Source organism: Erinaceus europaeus, chromosome 14 (assembly GCF_950295315.1).
Source record: "Erinaceus europaeus chromosome 14, mEriEur2.1, whole genome shotgun sequence".
In the NCBI taxonomy this organism is placed as follows: Eukaryota; Metazoa; Chordata; class Mammalia; order Eulipotyphla; family Erinaceidae; genus Erinaceus; species Erinaceus europaeus.
In genome coordinates, this window is record NC_080175.1 from 383,151 (window position 1) to 403,499 (window position 20,349).

The 20,349-nt window shown below is 66.4% G+C and overlaps 1 protein-coding gene across 5 annotated transcripts in view; it reads right to left on the reverse strand.

Moving 5' to 3' along the window:
• Window positions 1-1,393: 1,393 nt before the first annotated feature.
• Window positions 1,394-20,349, reverse strand: part of KNDC1 (kinase non-catalytic C-lobe domain containing 1) — a 30,777-nt gene continuing 11,821 nt past the window's right edge. The window contains exons 10-30 of one of the 5 annotated variants that reach the window (XM_007533720.3): window positions 17,488-17,646; window positions 16,431-16,508; window positions 16,125-16,212; window positions 15,680-15,827; window positions 14,951-15,549; window positions 14,096-14,225; window positions 13,661-13,737; window positions 12,833-13,194; window positions 12,570-12,663; window positions 12,398-12,495; window positions 9,317-9,537; window positions 8,650-8,763; window positions 6,819-6,966; window positions 6,582-6,758; window positions 6,086-6,289; window positions 5,676-5,758; window positions 5,442-5,589; window positions 4,751-4,873; window positions 4,621-4,680; window positions 3,037-3,194; window positions 1,394-1,766 (exon numbers count right to left, since the gene is read on the reverse strand). In XM_007533720.3, coding sequence (XP_007533782.1) covers window positions 1,529-1,766; window positions 3,037-3,194; window positions 4,621-4,680; window positions 4,751-4,873; window positions 5,442-5,589; window positions 5,676-5,758; window positions 6,086-6,289; window positions 6,582-6,758; window positions 6,819-6,966; window positions 8,650-8,763; window positions 9,317-9,537; window positions 12,398-12,495; window positions 12,570-12,663; window positions 12,833-13,194; window positions 13,661-13,737; window positions 14,096-14,225; window positions 14,951-15,549; window positions 15,680-15,827; window positions 16,125-16,212; window positions 16,431-16,508; window positions 17,488-17,646 — 3,507 coding nt within the window. In that variant the 3' untranslated portion in view covers window positions 1,394-1,528. Of the gene's footprint in view, window positions 1,767-3,036; window positions 3,195-4,620; window positions 4,681-4,750; window positions 4,874-5,441; window positions 5,590-5,675; window positions 5,759-6,085; window positions 6,290-6,581; window positions 6,759-6,818; window positions 6,967-8,649; window positions 8,845-9,316; window positions 9,538-12,397; window positions 12,496-12,569; window positions 12,664-12,832; window positions 13,268-13,660; window positions 13,738-14,095; window positions 14,226-14,950; window positions 15,550-15,679; window positions 15,828-16,124; window positions 16,213-16,430; window positions 16,509-17,487; window positions 17,647-20,349 lie in introns of those variants that run through there. The other 4 variants (XM_060171027.1, XM_060171026.1, XM_060171028.1 and 1 more) reach the window with 4 other exon arrangements.

The window sequence follows — 20,349 nt, forward strand, 5'->3', positions numbered from 1 at the left end:
GCCCCGCCCCGTCCTGCCCCTCCCCGCCGACGGCCTCCGCCTCCAGCCGCCCGGCCGGGTTGCGCTGGGCCCTGCCGCCTCCACGCCCCGGACGCCCCGCTCCTCCTGTGCCCGCGCCCCTGCGCTTCGCCCCGTGTGAGCTCCCTCCCCCGGCACCCCTGCTCCCCCCGCGCCCCGGCTCTCGGCTCCGGCGGCCGCCCTCAGCCTCCTTCGGGGCCTCATCCTGCGCGGCCTCGGGGTCCCGCCCTGGGAGAGGGGCGGCTGCCCTTAGGGAGCCGCTCACCGTCTCCGGCGCGGCCTGCTGGCGCCCTGTGCCAGGTGCCCCTTACTGGGTGACCGGGGCCATCACCCCTTCTGCTTGGGCTGCCTTGGGCCTGCATTCGCCAGCATGGGGGCCTCGGTAGAGCTGGGGTGTCCACCCGTCGTGAAGGAGCCCCTCCCACCCGAGGGAAGAGAGACTGGCCGCTAGGGCTGAAAGGTGGCCAGACCCAGGCCTCCCTCCTTGACCGTGGTCCCTGTGTCACCATGGACTTCTCCGTCAGCCCATCTCACAGACCCCTCCCCAGCTTCAGACTCCCCAAACTCTGGCCTCCCAGCCCTCCCTCCATCGTCCATCGGAAGCCGGACACCAGAGCCCTTCCCCAGAGTGACCACGACCTCCGGGCCGCCAGCTCTGTCACCCTGACCCTCGACCCCCCTCCCCCCCTCAGCTCTGAGGCCCTTGGGAGACGGCTGGGTGGACGCGATTTATTTAGAGCTGCCAGACGGTGGGCATGCACAGCAGGTACCCGAGTGAGACCCCCGCCCAAGCGGACAGCGGGATGGCGGCAGGGCCCCGGAGCCCAGGAGAGCCAGGCTGGCACGCGGGGAGGGCAGGTCCCGTGGCGGGGAATGGACCTGGGCGCTGTGCTGGGGGGCAAGGGCTGGCGGGGGCTACGGTGCCAGCCTCGGTGGCTGGGTGCCCTCGCAGGCCGACTCCACAGCCACACAGCGGTCTGGGCCTTGCAGTTTGTCAAACCTGAGAAACTGGGTGCTGAGTGACAGCGCAGGTGGGACCCCCAAGCTCCTGACGATATCCTCTGCCGCCTCAGAGCTCGTGAGGTGAGGGGGTGTGGGTGGGCGGGCTGCATGCTTAGTGGGCACATCCTGGGCTGTGCTGGGCCCACCTGGCAGAGAGGCTTAGCACAGGGCATGGGCGATGCCAGGGAGACCCCCAACAGGACCTCACACTGGGGAGGGGGGCTGCCTGGGGATCCGGGTTTGAGGCAGCATGTGCCACTGGATGGAGCCCAGGCCCCCTTGGGGTGTGGGGGTCCTGACTGAGGGGTGGGGAAGCCAAGGGGCCTGGCAGGACTGTGACCGGGATGGCTCCAGTGGAGGCGAGGCTGGGCCCCTGGAGGTGGCTGGCGACTCAGCTCTGGTCCCGCTGGTCGCACGTGGGGACCGGCTGCGGAAGGGGTCAGGGTCGCAGGCCGTGGCCGAGTGGGTGGACGCTGGGGCCTGCCCTCCGGAAGCCCCCACTCCCGTGTCACTGGAAGGTGGCCCGCATCCTGCGTAGCTTGTCCTGCAGGCGGCTGGTGTGCTTCCCGGCGGCAGTGGGGGTGGGGGCCAGGCCTGGGTGGGGGTCGGCCGCCAGGCTGCACACGTCGGCCCCACTGAACCGAGCCATGCGCTGGCGCAGGTGGGCCTGCAGCTTGGGGTCGGGGGCCAGCGCGTAGGGGCTCTCCTGGAAGGCCTGCACCTGGCTGGCCACCCTGGCGATGTTCCTGTGGGCGAGAGAGTCCACTCATCACCCACTGCTGGGGTCTCCTGGGAGCAGGGAGATCCACCGTCCCCACCTGTCCACCTGCAGGATGCTCCGGAGGCCTGGTGCCCAGGGGCTGAGGTCCCCATGCGTGTAGACCCCCGGGCTGGTGGTTGGGGGCTGCCCATGTGTGTGTAGAGCCCCGGGCCGGTGGTGAGGGGCTGCCCATGTGTGTGTAGACCCCTGGCGGGTGGTGAGGGGCTGCCCGTGCATGTAGACCCCCGGGCCGGTGGGGTGGGGGTTGCCCAAGCTGCCTCAGTGTGCCCGCCAGACACTGAGTGCAACCCACTCAAGGGGAGGAGGGTGTGCCTGCCACACATAAGAAGCAGGGCCACATGGACAGTGGAAGGACTCTGCCTGTGGCCCCCTTTCATTGCCACTTTTGTCCCATGGGTCGAGGTGACCTGAGGGCCTTCATGGAGCAATTTGGGGCCCTGGGCCCAGTGACCGGAATGGCTCTGGCCTTGACCCTCAGGACCCTGTGGCAGGTGCAGGTGGGGCCGACCAGGTCTCCATGCCTGTGTGGATGGTGGAGAGTATATGGGGGAGCAAGTGGGGCCACTCCTCCTTGGCCCTCACCTGGCCTGCTTCTCCTTGGCCCTCACCTGGCCAACCACACCTTGGCCCTCATCTGGCCTACCTCTCCTTGGCCCTCACCTGGCCTACCTCACCTTGGCCCTCATCTGGCCTGCTCCTCCTTGGCCCTCACCTGGCCTACCTCACCTTGGCCCTCATCTGGCCTGCTCCTCCTTGGCCCTCACCTGGCCTGCCCCACCTTGGCCCTCACCTGGCCTGCTACACCTTGGCCCTCACCTGGGCTGCTCCTCCTTGGCCCTCACCTGACCTACCCCACCTTGGCCCTCACCTGGCCTGCTACACCTTGGCCCTCACCTGGGCTGCTACACCTTGGCACTTACCTGGTTTGCACCACTTTGGCCCTCACCTGGACTGCGCCACCTTGTCCCTCACCTGGCCTGCTCCACCTAGGCACTCACCTGGTCTGCTCACCTGTGGCCCTCACCTGATCTGCTTCTCCTTAGCCCTCACCTGGTCTGCTCACCTGTGGACCTCACCTGATCTGCTTCTCCTTAGCCCTCACCTGGTCTGCCCCTCCTGTGGACCTCACCTGATCTGCTTCTCCTTGGCCCTCACCTGGTCTGCCTCTCCTGTGGTCCTCTCCTGGTCTGATCCTCCTTGGCCCTCACCTGGTCTGCCCCTCCTGTGGCTCTCACCTGAGCTTGCTCCACCTGTGGGCTCCGTTGGTCATGGTGAAGCCCCCGGTTTCCAGCTGTTGGATGTGCATGGCCAGCAGGTGAGCTGACGGCAGGGTGGGTTGTGCCCGGAAGCGGCGGCCCTCCATCAGACACAGGCTGTCGCTCTTGAGGAAGACCTGAGCACGAGCACAGTGAAGGCAGCCCCAGCTGCGTCCCCGACACGGCACCCTGGGTGCTCGAGACAGGTGCCAGCCCCAGCTGCGTGCCCGACACGGCACCCTGGGTGCTCGAGACAGGCGCCAGGTGCCAGCCCCAGCCGCGTGCCCGACACGGCACCCTGGGTGCTCGAGACAGGTGCCAGGTGCCAGCCCCACACCCTTCACAGGCCCAATCTTGTTGTCTGAGAAAGTGACCCCACCTGTGCACTCCACCTTCCCACTTTGAGCTCCCAGCCCACCTCCCCACCTTGTAACCCTCCCACCTTCCCACCCTGTGACCCCCCCACCTTCCCACCCTGTGACCCTCCACCTCCCCACCCTGTGACCTTCCCACCCTGTGACGCTCCCCACCTCTCCACCCTGAGCCCCCAGACCCCACTCCCCACCCTGAGTCCCACAGTGCCTCCCAGCCCCCAGCCCCGGGCTCCAGAGGAGTCAGGATGCAGCTGTCTGTGGGGCTGAGCAGAGCTGCCTAACTCAGGGTTCCTGCCTGGTGCCAGCCGTCTGCTCTCAGACATACACGAGGCTGGTGGTGGTGCCATCTGTTCCTGCACCCCTGGGTGTCATGCTCACACACCCTCTGTGCCCCCCATGCTGCCTGTCCCAGACTTGTCTCTCCCCTCGTGCGCACAGCCTGTGCCGCCCAGTGGGCTCTTCTGGGGCCTCATGGCTGGACTCTGAGGGGCCGTGTGGCCCGAGACCCCCACCCTGTGCAAGCCCCAGGTGTGAGCTCCCAGATCTGAGCCCCAGGTGAGGGCAACCCCTGGGTGTGAGCCCCGAGCTGCACTCCCCCAGGTGTGAGCCCCAGCCAGGTGTGAGGTCCCAGGTCTGAGCCCCAGGTGAAGGCTGCCAGGTGTGAGCTCCCAGGTCTGAGCCCCAGGTGAGGGCAAGCCCTGGGTGTGAGCCCTGAGCTGCAGTCCCCCAGGTGTGAGCCCCAGCCCAGGTGTGAGCTCCCAGATCTGAGCCCCAGGTGAGGGCAACTCCTGGGTGTGAGCCCCCGCTGCAAGCCCCAGGTGAGAACCCCAGGGCCAACCCCCCCGGGTGTGAGCTCCAGGTCTGAGCCCCAGGTGAGGGCTGCCAGGTGTGAGCTCCGAGGTCTGAGCCCCAGGTGAGGGCAACCCCTGGGTGTGAGCCCTGAGCTGCAGTCCCCCAGGTGTGAGCTCCCAGGTCTGAGCCCCAGGTGAGGGCAAGCCCTGGGTGTGAGCCCTGAGCTGCAGTCCCCCAGGTGTGAGCTCCAGCCAGGTGTGAGCCCTCAGGTGCAAGGCGCCCCAGATACAGCCCCCAGGTGTGAGCCCCAGCCAGGTGTGAGCCCCCAGGTACAAGGCGCCCCAGATACAGCCCCCAGGTGTGAGCCCTGGTGGTGAGGGGGAGGCGGGGACAGTACCTCCACTGCTTTCAGCTCTTCCAGCACTTCCGCAACCTTGGCAGGTAAGAGTCTCCAGGCCTGAAAGGAGCACAGGTGAGATGCTCTGGCCGAGCGGGCCTGGCGGGTGGGACGGGCAAAGGGCACTCACGGGGGACCGCCTCACAGCGGGGTGCTCCAGGCCCCCCAGGATCTGCATGGCCGTGGCGAAGTTCCTCTGCTCGTAGCAGCACTTGGCTGTCAGCAGGAACTTGGACAGGAGGCTCACCTGCAGCTGAAGGAGGCGGCCTCAGCCCACGGCCCTCAGCTGGGGCCTGGCAGTGCCCGGCATGTCCCGCTCCCTGTGTGTGGGTGGGTGTGGGTGCAGGGGTGGGCGTAGTCTGAGGGCTGTGACAGGCCATGCAGCAGCATGCTTGCTGTGCCCGTGTGGGCAAGGCCTGTGTGCGTGAGGCCTCTGCGTGCCCATGTGACACTGCCCAGAGCCTCCTGGAGGAAGGAGGCCACCGGGAGCTCATGCTTATCTCCCGAGCAAGTAGCCGGGGTGTGTGGGGTGCGGCCAGGGGGTGCCAGGCAGGTGTACAGGGTGCCTGTCAGGAGCTGTGCCAGCAGGTGTGCGGGGCATGCGGCAAGTGTAGGCCGTGTGGGGGCGGGGGTGTCGGGCGTGTGGGGTGCTGGGTGAGTGCAGGGGCGTGTGTGGGGGTGTTGGAACGAGTGTGGGGGCTGTGTGGGCATCCTTGCCAACCGGGTGCTGAGTTGAGCGTGGTCCTATGGCTGTGCCGCCCCCCGGCCTGGGCCTTGCTGTGTTTGGTGCCACGGACACGGGGCCCCGCCGTGAGGCTGACCTTGGAGCCGTGGCAGGTGACGATCTCGGCGGCCACCCAGGTGGTGACGTCCTCGGCGTGCCGCAGCAGCTGCAGCAGGAACGGGTCCTGGGTGCAGCCGGGCAGGAACAGGCTGCAGGCCCCTGCTGGGCGCTCGGCCATACTGGCTCTGCAAGGACACGGTTCTGGACCCGGCTGTGCCCAGCCGCACACCCTCAGACCCCCACGCAGCCCGGCGGGCACCGTGGGGCTCACCTGGGCGCGGCTGCGCTCTGGTCCAGGACACCCAGCGCCCGTGAGTTGAGGAAGTGGACAGGGTGGCACTTCTGGAACAGCTCCTGCGGACAAGGCCAACTCAGCCCTACCCAGCCGCCAGCCCGCACCAAGCACCCGGGTGCCTGAGACACCCCGGGGTCGACGAGACCAGCCCCGGCCCCGTCACCTGCCTTGTCAGGGCACAGGGGACACGGTTGGGGAAAGGGCGGGGGTCCGCTGGGTGGGCAAGTGAGGCCCAGGGGTGCACCCCAGGAGCGGACTTTGATGAGCTGCCTGCTGGGACCTTTGGGAGGCAGGGACCCTGGTCTTCAGCGGGACATGGTCACCACCTGGCCCTGTCCCACATACTCCCCACCCTGGATGCCCCGGCCCCCAGGCGCCCCCAGCACCTGCTGCAGTAGTGTCAGCTGGCTGGAGAGCTGCTGGGTGCTGAGCTGGCTGAGGAAGTAGGGCCCCTTCTCGCCAGCCTTGGTATGAGGGCTGCACGCCTCTTCCAGAAGGCGCGGCCTGGGCAGTGCCGCTGCGATGGTATAGGGCCGCTCCTTGGGGGGCAGGGACAGCCCGTGGCCCCAGGTCAGCCTCCAGGGGAAGCTCTGCAGAGGACGGCGCCTTGAGGCCCCGGCCTGGCCCTGCTCCCAGCCCTGAGGGGGTGTCCTCCCTCCCTGCTGCCCCCGAGTCGAGCCTGTGGGTGGGGAGGGCGAGGTGCTCTGGGTGGGGGGGCGTCTGAGCACGGGCACACGTGCACGGACTGCAGCGACGTGTCTGTGGGGCTCGGTATGTGTGTGGAAGTGCACAGGGTAATGTGCAGGGCTCAGCATGTGTACATGTGTGCCTCACACGTGTGCAGGCCTGCCTGCCATGTCCCTCCCGTGGAGCGGCCCCCACCTTCCGGGAGAGGCCGTCCTCCGTGAGCCTCTTACAAAGGGAGTTGAGGGGCCTGGCGTTCTCCGCCTCCGTGGGGGCCTCCAGGTCTGCGCCGTGGGGGCTGCCCTCGGCCCCCCGCTCGGTGCCTAACGCCAGCAGTGCCAGCAGCGGCTCTGCAGAGCTGTCCAGGGGCAGGACCTGGCAGGAGCGCAGAGGTCAGTGCACGGCTGCCTCCATCCCACCCCTCGCCACCCGTACCTGGGAGGAGAGGAAGTCCCGCAGTGTGGCCAGAAGTCCGGGGCTGTGGGCGAAGTCCAGAGCACCGCAGTCCTCCACCCAGGCCTGCAGGACGCATAGGCTGCGCTTGTAGATCCTTGTGAAGGTGGACGCGGGGTCCTGCTGGGCCCTGGGGACAGATGGAGCCTGAGCTGTGTAGTCCCAGCTGCCTCAGGCTCTGCTCAGCGTCCAGCCGAGGGCTACCTGGGGCTGCAGCCTGGGTGGGGGCAGCGGGGTGCCCCGGGCGGCTCCCCCCGGGCTGAGCTCCTGGGGTGGGCAGTGAGGCAGCGGCTCAGGGTCCAGACCTGAGTGCCTACCATTGCCTCAACCCTGTCCTGTGCCTGGCCTGGCAATACCCTCCCCTCTAACCCTCCAGTCCATGTCCTGCTTCAGCTTCTCCCGCACACAGATTCTGACAGAAGGTCATGAGCCACGGCCATTGAGGCCACCTGGGCAGGGCCCACCTGGGCAGGGTCCCACCAGGGCAGGGTCCCACCTGGGCAGGGTCCCACCTGGGCAGGGCCCCCACCTGGGCAGGGCCCATCTGGGCAGGGTCCACCTGGGCAGGGTCCCACCTGGGCAGGGTCCACCTAGGCAGGGCCCCCATGTAAGCAGGGAGGGTCCCCACCTTGGTAATGTCTCTGTTTGGGCAATGTCCCCACCTGGGCAGGGTCCCCATGTAAGCAGAGAGGGTCCCCACCTTGGTAATGTCCCCACTTGGGCAATGTCCCAACCTGGGCAGGGTCCCACCTGGGCAGGGTCCACCTGGGCAGGGTCCCACCTGGGCAGGGCCCCACCTGGGCAGGGCCCCACCTGGGCAGGGTCCCACCTGGGCAGGGTCCACCTGGGCAGGGTCCCACCTGGGCAGGGCCCACCTGGGTAGGGTCCACCTGGGCAGGGCCCCCATGTAAGCAGGGAGGGTCCCCACCTTGGTAATGTCTCTGGGCAATGTCCCCACCTGGGCAGGGTCCCCATGTAAGCAGGGAGGGTCCCCACCTTGGTAATGTCCCCACTTGGGCAATGTCCCCACCTGGGCAGGGTCCACCTGGGCAGGGACCCACCTGGGCAGTGACCACCTGGGCAGGGCCCCCATGTAAGCAGGGAGGGTCCCCACCTTGGTAATGTCCCCGTTTGGGGGCAATGTCCCCACCTGGGCAGGGTCCCCACTTGAGCAGGGTCCCCACCTGGGCAATGTCCCCACCTGAGCAGTGTCCCCACCTGGGCAGTGTCCCCACCTGAGTAGGGTCCCCACCTGGGCAATGTCCCCACCTGAGCAGTGTCCCCACCTGGGCAGTGTCCCCACCTGGGCAGGGTCCCCACCTGGGCAGGGTCCCCACCAGGGCAGTGTCCCCACCTGGGCAATGTCCCCACCTGGGCAGTGTCCCCACCTGAGCAGTGTCCCCACCTGGGCAGTGTCCCCACCTGGGCAGTGTCCCCACCTGGGCAATGTCCCCACCTGAGCAGTGTCCCCACCTGAGCAGTGTCCCCACCTGGGCAGGGTCCCCACCAGGGCAGTGTCCCCACCTGGGCAATGTCCCCACCTGGGCAGTGTCCCCACCTGAGCAGTGTCCCCACCTGGGCAGTGTCCTCACCTGAGCAGGGTCCCCACCTGGGCAATGTCCCCACCTGAGCAGGGTCCCCGCCTGAGCAGTGTCCCCACCTGAGCAGGGTCCCCACCTGGGCAGGGTCCCCACCTGGGCAGGGTCCCCACGTGGGCAATGTCCCCACCTGAGCAGGGTCCCCACCTGAGCAGGGTCCCCACCTGGGCAATGTCCCCACCTGAGCAGGGTCCCCACCTGGGCAGGGTCCCCACCTGGGCAGGGCACTGCGGATCCGGTCCAGCAGGAAGTGCAGGAAATCCTGGGGTGTGCAGAAGTACCGAAAGGTGTACAGGAATTGCTGCACGTAACCCTCTAGGAAGGCGTCGCTGGGGACAGGCAGCCAGATCAGGTGTGCACCCACCTGCCGACCCCACGTCAGCCTCCACTGCCCTGGCCATCAGGGGTGTCTGGAGAGGGGCAGTCTGAGTGAGTGGGGCCCATGGTCTGACCACAGTGTGGATCCAGCATGGCCGCCCCATTTCCAGCTCTGACCAGGCCTGCGGCGTGGGTGGGAGCACTGGGGGGACGCCTGCTGACCGGAGTCAGCAAGAGTCATGTCCTGCAGGACTCCCTAGCTGCTGGGGGTGTGCCCGCCAGGGTTCCTGTCCGGTGTGAGGGCGGGTAAGCCACAGCTTAGTTTAGGAGGAGCCCAGGGCTCATGGTCCCTCTGTCTGTCCACGTGGCCTGCAGGCCGGGAGCTGGCAGAGGACGCCGGCAGCAGCACAGCTGACGGGAGGCCTCTCTCTGCACCACACGCTGCCGGGGAGCAGGAGACGCCCCGCTCACCCTGTCCTGACTCTCGCTGGGCGCACCCCTCTGACTACCCAGAGCAGGGTGCAGGCCTTGGTACCTGGAGCACAGGCAGACTGTGGCCCTCACCTGGAGTACAGGTAGGCCATGAGCCCCAGCGGTGTGCCTGCCTGCAGGACTCGGGCTCTGGACTGCTGGCCACCACACACCTGCTTGCTGACGTTGTAGAAGATGAGCGAGGAGGACTCGTCCAGGGGGCTGAGGGCCAGAGAGTCACAGGGCGCCCCGGCCAGGTGCACGATCACGGGCAGCATGCTGGGCTCCAGACCCCACTGCTCAGCGTACACCACCTGGGGAGCCACACTGCTGGCACCTGCCACCAGCAGGCCAGGACAGGTGGGCTGAGGATGGCTAGGGGCGGCAGCAGGGAGCCCGAGCTTGGTGCAGTGGCCTGTTGGAGGGGTCAGCGGCCCGTCTGCTGACAGGGAGGGGGAGGGAACCACTTCCTGCAGGTACTGTGGAGTGTTAGGCCCATCTTTGTGCAGGTCTGGGGCAGGGACACCTGTGTGCAGGTCTGGGGCAGGGAAACCTGTGCAGGGCTGGGGCAGGGCACCTGTGTGCAGGTCTGGGGCAGGGCACCTGTGCAGGTCTGGGGCAGGGAAACCTGTGCAGGGCTGGGGCAGGGACACCTGTGCAGGTCTGGGGCAAGGAAACCTGTGCAGGGCTGGGGCAGGGCACCTATGTGCAGGTCTGGGGCAGGGACACCTGTGTGCAGGTCTGGGGCAGGGACACCTGTGCAGGGCTGGGGCAGGGACACCTGTGCAGGGCTGGGGCAGGGACACCTGTGTGCAGGTCTGGGGCAGGGACACCTGTGTGCAGGTCTGGGGCAGGGACACCTGTGCAGGGCTGGGGCAGGGACACCTGTGCAGGTCTGGGGCAGGGACACCTGTGCAGGGCTGGGGCAGGGCACCTGTGTAGGGCTGGAGCAGGGACACCTGTGTGCAGGTCTGGGGCAGGACACCTGTGTGCAGGTGGGGCAGGGACACCTGTGTGCAGGTCTGGGGCAGGGACACCTGTGCAGGGCTGGGGCAGGGCACCTGTGTGCAGGTCTGGGGCAGGGACACCTGTGCAGGGCTGGGGCAGGGACACCTGTGCAGGTCTGGGGCAGGGAAACCTGTGCAGGGCTGGGGCAGGGCACCTATGTGCAGGTCTGGGGCAGGGACACCTGTGTGCAGGTTTGGGGCAGGGACACCTGTGCAGGGCTGGGGCAGGGACACCTGTGCAGGGCTGGGGCAGGGACACCTGTGTGCAGGTCTGGGGCAGGGACTCCTGTGCAGGGCTGGGGCAGGGACACCTGTGCAGGGCTGGGGCAGGGACACCTGTGTGCAGGTCTGGGGCAGGGCACCTGTGCAGGGCTGGGGCAGGGACACCTGTGTGCAGGTCTGGGGCAGGGACACCTGTGTGCAGGTCTGGGGCAGGGACACCTGTGTGCAGGTCTGGGGCAGGGCACCTGTGTCCAGGGCTGGGGCAGGGCACCTGTGCAGGGCTGGGGCAGGGACACCTGTGTGCAGGTATGGGGCAGGACACCTGTGTGCAGGTCTGGGGCAGGGACACCTGTGTGCAGGTCTGGGGCAGGGACACCTGTGCAGGGCTGGGGCAGGGCACCTGTGTGCAGGGCTGGGGCAGGGACACCTGTGCAGGGCTGGGGCAGGGACTCCTGTGTGCAGGGCTGGGGCAGGACACCTGTGTGCAGGTCTGGGCAGGGACACCTGTGTGCAGGTCTGGGCAGGGACACCTGTGTGCAGGTCTGGGGCAGGGACACCTGTGCAGGGCTCGGGCAGGACACCTGTGTGCAGGTCTGGGGCAGGGACACCTGTGCAGGGCTGGGGCAGGTCACCTGTGCAGGGCTGGGGCAGGACACCTGTGCAGGGCTTGGGCAGGGACACCTGTGCAGGGCTGGGGCAGGGACACCTGTGCAGGTCTGGGGCAGGGACACCTGTGCAGGGCTGGGGCAGGGACACCTGTGTGCAGGTCTGGGGCAGGGCACCTGTGCAGGGCTGGGGCATGGCACCTGTGCAGGGCTGGGGCAGGGCACCTGTGCAGGGCTGCGGCAGGGACTCCTGTGTGCAGGGCTGGGGCAGGACACCTGTGTGCAGGTCTGGGCAGGGACACCTGTGTGCAGGTCTGGGCAGGGACACCTGTGTGCAGGTCTGGGGCAGGGACACCTGTGCAGGGCTCGGGCAGGACACCTGTGTGCAGGTCTGGGGCAGGGCACCTGTGCAGGGCTGGGGCAGGGACACCTGTGTGCAGGTCTGGGGCAGGACACCTGTGTGCAGGTCTGGGGCAGGGACACCTGTGTGCAGGTCTGGGGCAGGGCACCTGTGTCCAGGGCTGGGGCAGGGCACCTGTGCAGGGCTGGGGCAGGGACACCTGTGTGCAGGTATGGGGCAGGACACCTGTGTGCAGGTCTGGGGCAGGGACACCTGTGTGCAGGTCTGGGGCAGGGACACCTGTGCAGGGCTGGGGCAGGGCACCTGTGTGCAGGGCTGGGGCAGGGACACCTGTGCAGGGCTGGGGCAGGGCACCTGTGCAGGGCTGGGGCAGGACACCTGTGTGCAGGGCTGGGGCAGGGACACCTGTGCAGGGCTGGGGCAGGGACTCCTGTGTGCAGGGCTGGGGCAGGACACCTGTGTGCAGGTCTGGGCAGGGACACCTGTGTGCAGGTCTGGGCAGGGACACCTGTGTGCAGGTCTGGGGCAGGGACACCTGTGCAGGGCTCGGGCAGGACACCTGTGTGCAGGTCTGGGGCAGGGACACCTGTGCAGGGCTCGGGCAGGACACCTGTGTGCAGGTCTGGGGCAGGGACACCTGTGCAGGGCTGGGGCAGGTCACCTGTGCAGGGCTGGGGCAGGACACCTGTGCAGGGCTTGGGCAGGGACACCTGTGCAGGGCTGGGGCAGGGACACCTGTGCAGGTCTGGGGCAGGGACACCTGTGCAGGGCTGGGGCAGGGACACCTGTGTGCAGGTCTGGGGCAGGGCACCTGTGCAGGGCTGGGGCATGGCACCTGTGCAGGGCTGGGGCAGGGCACCTGTGCAGGGCTGCGGCAGGGCACCTATGCAGGGCTGGGGCAGGACACCTGTGCAGGGCTGGGGCAGGACACCTGTGCAGGCCTGGGGCAGGACACCTGTGCAGGGCTGGGCCCACTTGCCTGCAGGTACCTCCTGACCAGCCCGAGGAAGCGCACCCTGGACCTCATCTCCTCCAGCTGCCCCTTCAGCCTGGTCACCATGCTCTTCACCTCTGAGCCTGGGGGTGGGAGTCAGTGTCCATGTGTCCCCACACCTTCCACGGAGCCACGTCCCCACACCCCCTCCCACCACCTTTATTCCGCTTCTCCTTCTGTAGGAGCTTCTGGTAGAACTTTAGGGTCTTCCGGAAGTTTCTCTTCTCCATCAGAAGCTGCTGCTCCAGCCCCTGTGGGGACATGGCCACAAGCTGCAGTCGGGAGCCACTCGCAGCCCAGAGGCCTTGGCACGAGACACGGCCACACAGGCACCACTCACTCCCGTGGCCCCGTCACCCAGCACCCAGCACCCTCACGCTGGTGCGTGCTGAGGCTGCAGGAGGCCCAGACCTCACTCACCATGCTGTGGGCACTGGTGGGGGCCCCCTGGGTGGCCCCATGCACCCCCAGGTCCTGCAGGTACTTCTGCACGTCAGGGCCGAAGCAGTCGGCCTCGTAGAAGGCACTGCCCCAGCCTGGACCGCAGCTCCACGCTGCAGCTGGACGTGCCTCCCCGGGCGGCGCTGGCTGAGCCCCTGCGTCTGCGGACCCTTCCGGGTGGGCCTCCCCATGTAGCGCTGGCCTGGTGTCCTGCACGCTGACAGGCCTTTGTGACCGGAAGCCCACCTCAAAGTTGCCCCTCGAGAGCCCATCCACAGGAGCCGGGGCGGAGGGTGGGCAAGGGGCCTGGTCCCTGCAGGCTGCAGGCAGCTGCTCTGTCCCTGTGGGGCACAGCCACACCTCAGTTCCTGCCTGATGCCTGTCACATCTGGGCCCTGGGAGGGGCACTGAGAGCTGGGGGAGGGCAGGGGAGCGGAGTCACTACCGGCCAGTGTGGGCCTGTCCACTGCCTCCAGGGGGCCCACCCACTGCTCTGGGGTCCTCAAATGGGGTCCCAGCCGGTCCCATTGCCCCACGTGGCCCTGGGAGCTGGGTGTCCACAGGAGCCTGGTCTTCAGGGAGGACTGGGAGACCCCATTAGTCCCCACAAGAGTCCACACCTGGGGGGGTCCTCTCCTGGGGACCCTGGGGCAGAGGGTGGACTGGATGACCTGCCTGATGCCCACACACAAACCCCCAGGATCCCCAGTCCCACCATCCTTTCCCTCACACAACCCCCACCCCTCTCTTAGCTCCCACTCTCCCACAGCCCCTCTCCCAGCCCCAACCCTGCCCCGGGGACCCCACCTTCTCCAAGCTGTGGGGTTCGCGTGCTGGACAGGGTGCAGCCTGGCCCGGGCTGGGATGGGGGCTCCTCAAAGGTCCTAGTCAGAAGGCGGCTTCAGCCACTCCGCCCGCCTCCTCCCCCTCCCCTGTAGCTACAGCTCCTAGCGTCCAGGCGACCCAGGGAGCCTTGGCCTCGGGCCTACCCTCCTGCTCACAGCCCTGCAGTGACCAGCGCTCCCTGAGGAGGCCTGGCCTGGGGGGCTCCTGGGGGGAATAGGGACCCATGTGTCTGAGCACATGGATGCAGAGCTCACGGCCGGGACGCACAGGCCAGCCGCAGGGGACGGCCCCCACCCACCGGTGGCGTTGGGGAGCTCTGGGCAGGGAGCCCCGTGCAGGGGCAGGGCGGCCTTGGTCTGTGCTGAGGTGGCCCTTGGGGCCAGGGGTTGCGGTCACCTGTGCCCATTAACCACGGAGAACAGGCTGAGCAGCAGCTTCTCGCCCCAGAACAGGTCACAGAACTTCTCGGACACGGCACCACAGAAGGTGGAGAAGGTGAGATCTCTCAGCCCAAAGATGTACTCGCCTGGGGGCAGGGGCGCAGTTAGCGGGGGTCTGGGTGCGGGGCCTTGGGGGACAGGGTCCTGGGGGCGCTTGAGACCCTCGTGGAGACGGGTGCTCCCCCCACGTGCTGGCCTAGTGAGGGCCTCCTGTCCCTATGAAGACCTCCCCTGCACCCCAGGCTCTGCACCCCGGCACCAGTTCTCACTACCCCTTAGCCCGTCCTACGCCATGCACCCAGCTCACCCAGCCCCACTCCTGGGCTCCCCCTCACTAGAGTCTCCCACCCAGTCCCCAGCCCCACCCCTGGGCCCCCATAAACTAGAGTCTCCCACCCAGGCCGCTGCCCCACCCCTGGGTGCCCATAAACTAGAGTCTCCCACCCAGGCCGCTGCCCCACCCCTGGGCCCCCATAAACTAGAGTCTCCCACCCAGGCCGCTGCCCCACCCCTGGGCCCCCATAAACTAGAGTCTCCCACCCAGGCACCAGCCCCACCCCTGGGCCCCCACTCACTAGAGTCTCCCACCTAGTCCCCAGCCCCACCCCTGGGCTCCCACTCACTAGAGTCTCCCACCCAGGCCCCTGCCCCACCCCTGGGCCCCCATAAACTAGAGTCTCCCACCTAGTCCCCAGCCCCACCCCTGGGCTCCCACTCACTAGAGTCTCCCACCCAGGCCCCAGCCCCACCCTGGGGCGCCCATAAACTAGAGTCTCCCACCCAGGCCCCAGCCCCAGCCCTGGGCCCCCACCCATGATGAGGGTCTCCAACCCGTTGTCCGGGTATCCATCAGAGGCGAAGTGCTCTTGGATGAGGCTCATGGCCTCCTGCAGCGAGGGGCCAGCTGGGCCACGGGGGGCTGGGGTGTCCACTCCAGACGGCTCCCTGGCTGGCCTGGGCTGCTGAGGGGGGCCACTGGGGGCCTGGCCGTCCTGCTCCCCGTGTGGTGGGTCCCCGAGGCTCTCTGCATTTGCACTAGCCGGGTGGGGCCCCCTGGGCTCCTGACCTGGGCTTGGGGGGTCTGTGACCCGGGGTGGTCCAGCTGGGGGTGGCCTGTGGGCATGGGTGCTGGCTGTGGGCTCCGGGTATTGGGGCCCCAGGGTGTGGTGGGGAGCTGCTATGGGGGGCTGTGCCTCCTGCTGATGCTCTAGGGGTGTGTGCGCCATCGAGGGTGGGCTAGACGAGGTGGGCAGCCCCGGGGCCAATGCTCTCAGCTCCAGCTCCTGGCCAGGGCTTGCTGCTTCCAGCTGGGGCGACTCCAGGTCGGGGGCTGCTCCCCGGACCCACTGACCCTTGCTCTGCTCATCCTGCCAGTCACCGTGCTCCTCAGGACTGTCGGCCAGGTCCTCCCTGTGGACAGAGAAGTTGGGGGCTCAGGGTCCTCCCTTGGCCATACCAGTCAGCGGGCTGGGACCCCCACACTAAAGGGACTCACCTGGTTCACCTGTCAGGCTGGGACCCCCACACTAAAGGGACTCACCTGGCCACGCCGATGTCTCTCGAGAGCAGGATGGGCCTGAAGTCGGTGGCAGCCGAGTTGAGAGCCAGGGGCAGCTCCGTGGCCCCCTGACCGGGCATGGGTTCCTGGCAGGGGACCAGTCTGGTGTCCCCTCTGATTGGCATGAAACCTAGGGACAAAGGTGGCACTCAGGTCACAGCTACCCTAGCTGTCTTCCACTGGGGACAACAGACGCAAGGTGCCTGTGGAGGAGGAGGGGCTGGGGGCAGGTCGGGAAACCCCAGGAGAGGATGGAGGCCCCTCTTGCAAGCCGGGGCTGAGAGCTGATGTCCCTGGGGACAGGTCCAGGTGGCACAAAGGACTTGGATTGGGCACCTGGGGACCCAGAGGGGCCTGGCCTGGAGGTGGAGTGTTAGCGTGGGGACGAGGCCTGAGGGGCCTGGGGGAGGGGACGGTGGGTGGGCACCTGAGCTGGGTAGGTGGGCAGGAGCCACCCGAGGGTCCTCTGGAGACAGAGAGGTCTGCAGGCTGATGGTTTCTTCCTGGTGGTCCACCTGGAGGGAAGGGGCCGTGGGCGATGGGGGAGTGGGCGACCTGAGAGGTCTGGGTGTCACTGCCCCTCCAGAGGCCATGGGTGCAAGGAATCCCATGGCTGCCCTACCCCTACTGCTGGGCCCCCAGGACCCCTGCCCCTCATAGCTGGACCCCCCAGGACAGAGGGGACCTCACCCTCCATAGCTGGGCCCCCAGTACCCTGCCCCCGGGGGCTGACCTTGCAGGTGGCTGTGAGCAGGTGGGCCAGGACCTTCCTGCTGTCCATGCCTCTCTGCAGGAGGTAGGCGCCACAGACCTGAGGCAGGACGGGCAGGTCCACAGGGGGGGAGCTCCCCCCAGGGCTGAGGCAGGACGGGCAGGTCCACAGGCGGCACCCCCACCCAGGGCTGAGGCAGGACGGGCAGGGTCACAGGGGGGGACCCCCACCCAGGGCTGAGGCAGGACGGGCAGGGTCACAGGGGGGAGCTCCCACGCAGGGCTGAGGCAGGACGGGCAGGACCACAGGGGGGGAGCTCCCCCCAGGGCTGTGGCAGGACGGGCAGGTCCACAGGGGGCACCCCCACCCAGGGCTGAGGCAGGATGGGCAGGGTCACAGGCGGCACCCCCACCCAGGGCTGAGGCAGGACGGGCAGGTCCACAGGGGGCACCCCCACGCAGGGCTGAGGCAGGACGGGCAGGTCCACAGCGGGGGAGCTTCCCCCAGGGCAGGCCCACAGGCGGGACATGAGTGAACCCCCGCGGTGGGGACCTGTGTCCAGCAGCCATCCCTGGGAGGGGAGGAAGCCCCCACATGGCTGCTCCCCAACTGGGCTCCCTACACACCAGAAAGGGGTCCACCAGGCAGTGGCAGACTGACCCCCACTATCCCTGGGACCCCCCTCTTCCCAGGACCCTGCCCACCTGGGATGCCCCCCTCTCCCCCCGAAACTCTCCTCTCCCCCAGGACCCTCTTCTTCCTTGAGACCTGAGCTCCCCCTCAGGATCCTCCTTCCTGTGCCCGTCTCTGCAGCCCTCACCCCAGGGTCAGCCTCAGGGGAGCAGCTGCCTCTGTGGCTGAGTCCAGCTTGTCTGTCCCTCCACACTGGCCGGGCAGAGGCCACATGGATGCCACCCCGTGCCCACCCACCCTCTTCTCCAGGAGACTCAGCCTGCCCCCGTGATTTTGACCTCGTGGGTGGGCGGCAAGGCCCAGCCCTCAAGGTCAGCACCCCCCATGGCCTGAGCACTGGGGAGAGCCACGGGGGCACCGACTGGGCCCTGGACGCGCATGGTACCTTGACGGCCTCCGCAGGGGCCGGCCGCTCTCGAGGGCTGCGTCTGGCCATGTCTAACAGCAGAGCCTTGAGCCGGTGGGGTAGTGCCAACTTCTGGCCTTGGGGGACACAGAACCTGGCTGCTGTCCACAGCACCGCGGCCATGCAGTACACGGAGGCCTGGGGACAGAGGTAGTGCTCAGCACAATCTAGCTGCCCACACCTTGCTCTCAGGACAGTCCTGCTGCTCAGCTCTGGCTTCAGGCTGTGCTAGGACTGAACCTGGGGCCTTAGTCTCAGGCAGTCTGTTGCATATATCACTGCTACCTCCTTGGCCCTTACTGTTTTCACGTTTAAATTCCAATTACTGGGGGTCGGGCGGTAGCGCAGCGGGTTAAACACATGTGGCACAAAGCGCAGGGACCGGCTTGAGGATCCCGGTTCGAGCCCCCGGCTCCCCACCTGCAGGGGAGTCGCTTCACAGGCTGTGAAGCAGGTCTGCAGGTGTCTGTCTTTCTCTCCCCGTCTCTGACTTCCCCTCCTCTCTCCATTTCTTTCTGTCCTATCCAACAACAATGACATTAATAGCAATGATAATAATAATCACAACAACGATAAAAACAACCAGGGTAACAAAAGGGGAAAAAATGGCCTCCAGGAGCAGTGGATTCATGGTGCAGGCACCGAGCCCCAGCAACAACCCTGGAGGCAAAAAAAAAAAAGTTCCAATTGCTCTTGGCAAAGAAGAGGTCGATGGAGTTTGTACACTCAGCAAGGCTGCTCACTGCCCCAGAGATGTGGGGGCACCTGTGGCTGGGGCTCTGGGTGGCCTGGTGTCTGAGGGTCTCCAGGCAGCGCCTGCAGGGAGCAGGAAGGCGGCCCACAGGACCCATTGTTCTTGGGGCTCCCCATGCCCCTGAGCGGTCCCTGGTCTCCAGTCTCTCCTGTCCTGCATGTGGGTGGGGGCTGCTTCTGGCCCTGGGCAAGCTGGGTGTTCAGCCCAAGGGCCAGCTCCCGGGCACCCACAGACTACCCAGCTCCTGGGTGTGCACCCTTGTCGCAGACGCCGTGCAAGGTCGGTGTCCTTCACGGAGGTGCCACTGTAGCTTCAGCCGTCCGTCAGCATGAAGCGGAGTAAATCCCAGATGGCCAGCAATGGGTCTTGATGGCATTCAGTGAACCAGTTTCTGTGTGTATAGTTTATGAGACACGATGCTGGGGGTTGACTCCACCTGTCTCTGCTCACGGTGCTCATCTTTATTCATTTATGGGATAGAGACATCCAGAAATTGAGAGAGGAGGGGGAGGCAGAGAGGGAGAGAGACAGAGACACCTGCGGCCCTGCTTCACCACTCGTGAAGCTCTCCCCCTGCATGTGGGGGCTGGGGGCTTGAACCCAGGTCCTTGCACATTCTAACATATGCATCCAACCAGGTGTACCACCGCCCAGTTCCCCGGCCCCTATTTTTCTTTCTTTTTTAAATTTTTTGTGGGAAAGCTTGTGGGGTGGGGAACTGGGTCATCAGCTAGAGTGCAGGTTTCACCAAGAGTGAGGACCTGGGTCCAAGTTCCTGGCTACCACATGGGAGCGCCATGCGGGGTGGGGGTGGGGGCTTCATCAGTGGTGTCGCCGTGTGGGTGGTGTCTCTCCCGCTGTCCCTGCCTGTCTAGGGAGTGGTGGGACAGCTGAAAGGAAAGAGAGTGGCAGCTCTCTGGGGTCAAGTCTCCGTGTCCTCTGCCCTCTGTGCCAGTCCCTTCCCTCGATTTTGACAGTCCTTTCAGCTCACACGTCATGTTCATACTCTGCTAGATTCACACCTACTTCATCTCATGACAGTGACAGGAATTGTCAGTGCCCACATGGTTCTTGAAACACAAGTGACTTTTGAATGTTAATGTTCTTCTCTCTCCTCTGGGTATGCGGAGAGAGGGGTGGGGGGAGAGTCACACAGAGAGGGGAGAGACCTTGGACCCGTTGCCCGTTTGCTTCCCCTGCAGGCGCTGAGCCAGGGCCCTCCCTCAGCACAGTCCTCTCTAGCAGGTAAGGTACCAGTTCATCCCCTTGAATTTATTTTTATTTATTTTTACTGCCCCCAGGGTTCTTGGGGGCTGGGTGCTGGCCCTAAATCCACTCCCAGTGGCCACGTTTTTTTTTTTTTTTCTTTTCCCTCCAGGGTTATCGCTGGGGCTCAGCGCCTGCACTATAAATCCACTGCTCCTGGAGGCCATTTTTCTCCTTTTGTTGCCCTTGTAGTTTGTTATTATTGGATAGAACAGAGAGAAATGGAGCGAGGAGGGGAAGACAGAGAGGAGGAGAGAAAGACAGACACCTGCAGACCTGCTTCGCCGCCTGTGAAGCGACTCCCTGCAGGTGGGGAGCCGGGGGCTCGAACCGGGATCCTTATGCCGGTCCCTGCGCTTTGCACCACGTGCGCTTAACCCGCTGCATTAACGCCCGACCCCATGGTCCTTCTTTTTCATTTTTCCCCCTTCTATTTTACTGGATTCGACAGAGAGAAATAGAGAGGGGAGGGAGAGATGGAGACAGAGAGAGACAGAGAGACCGTTGTAGCCCTGCTTCCCCGTGGGCTTGAACCTGGGTTCTTGCACATTGTAGTGCGTTTGCTGAAGCAGGTGTGCTCCAACCTGGCTCCTGTCCTTGAATATTAATCTGGCCACGTGGAACCAGATGCTTCTCTGCTCCTTGTCACCAAGCCACCGTGGATGTGGCCGGGAGGCAGCCCACGTACCCTAGCCTGTCACCTCACTGCATGTCACAGCGGTGCTTTCAAAGGCTGGTGGGCTAGTGTCCTCCAGACCCAGGGACACTGGTGCACCTAGGGGTGCCGGCCTGCCACCTGGAGGGATGCGTGCTGAGATGGG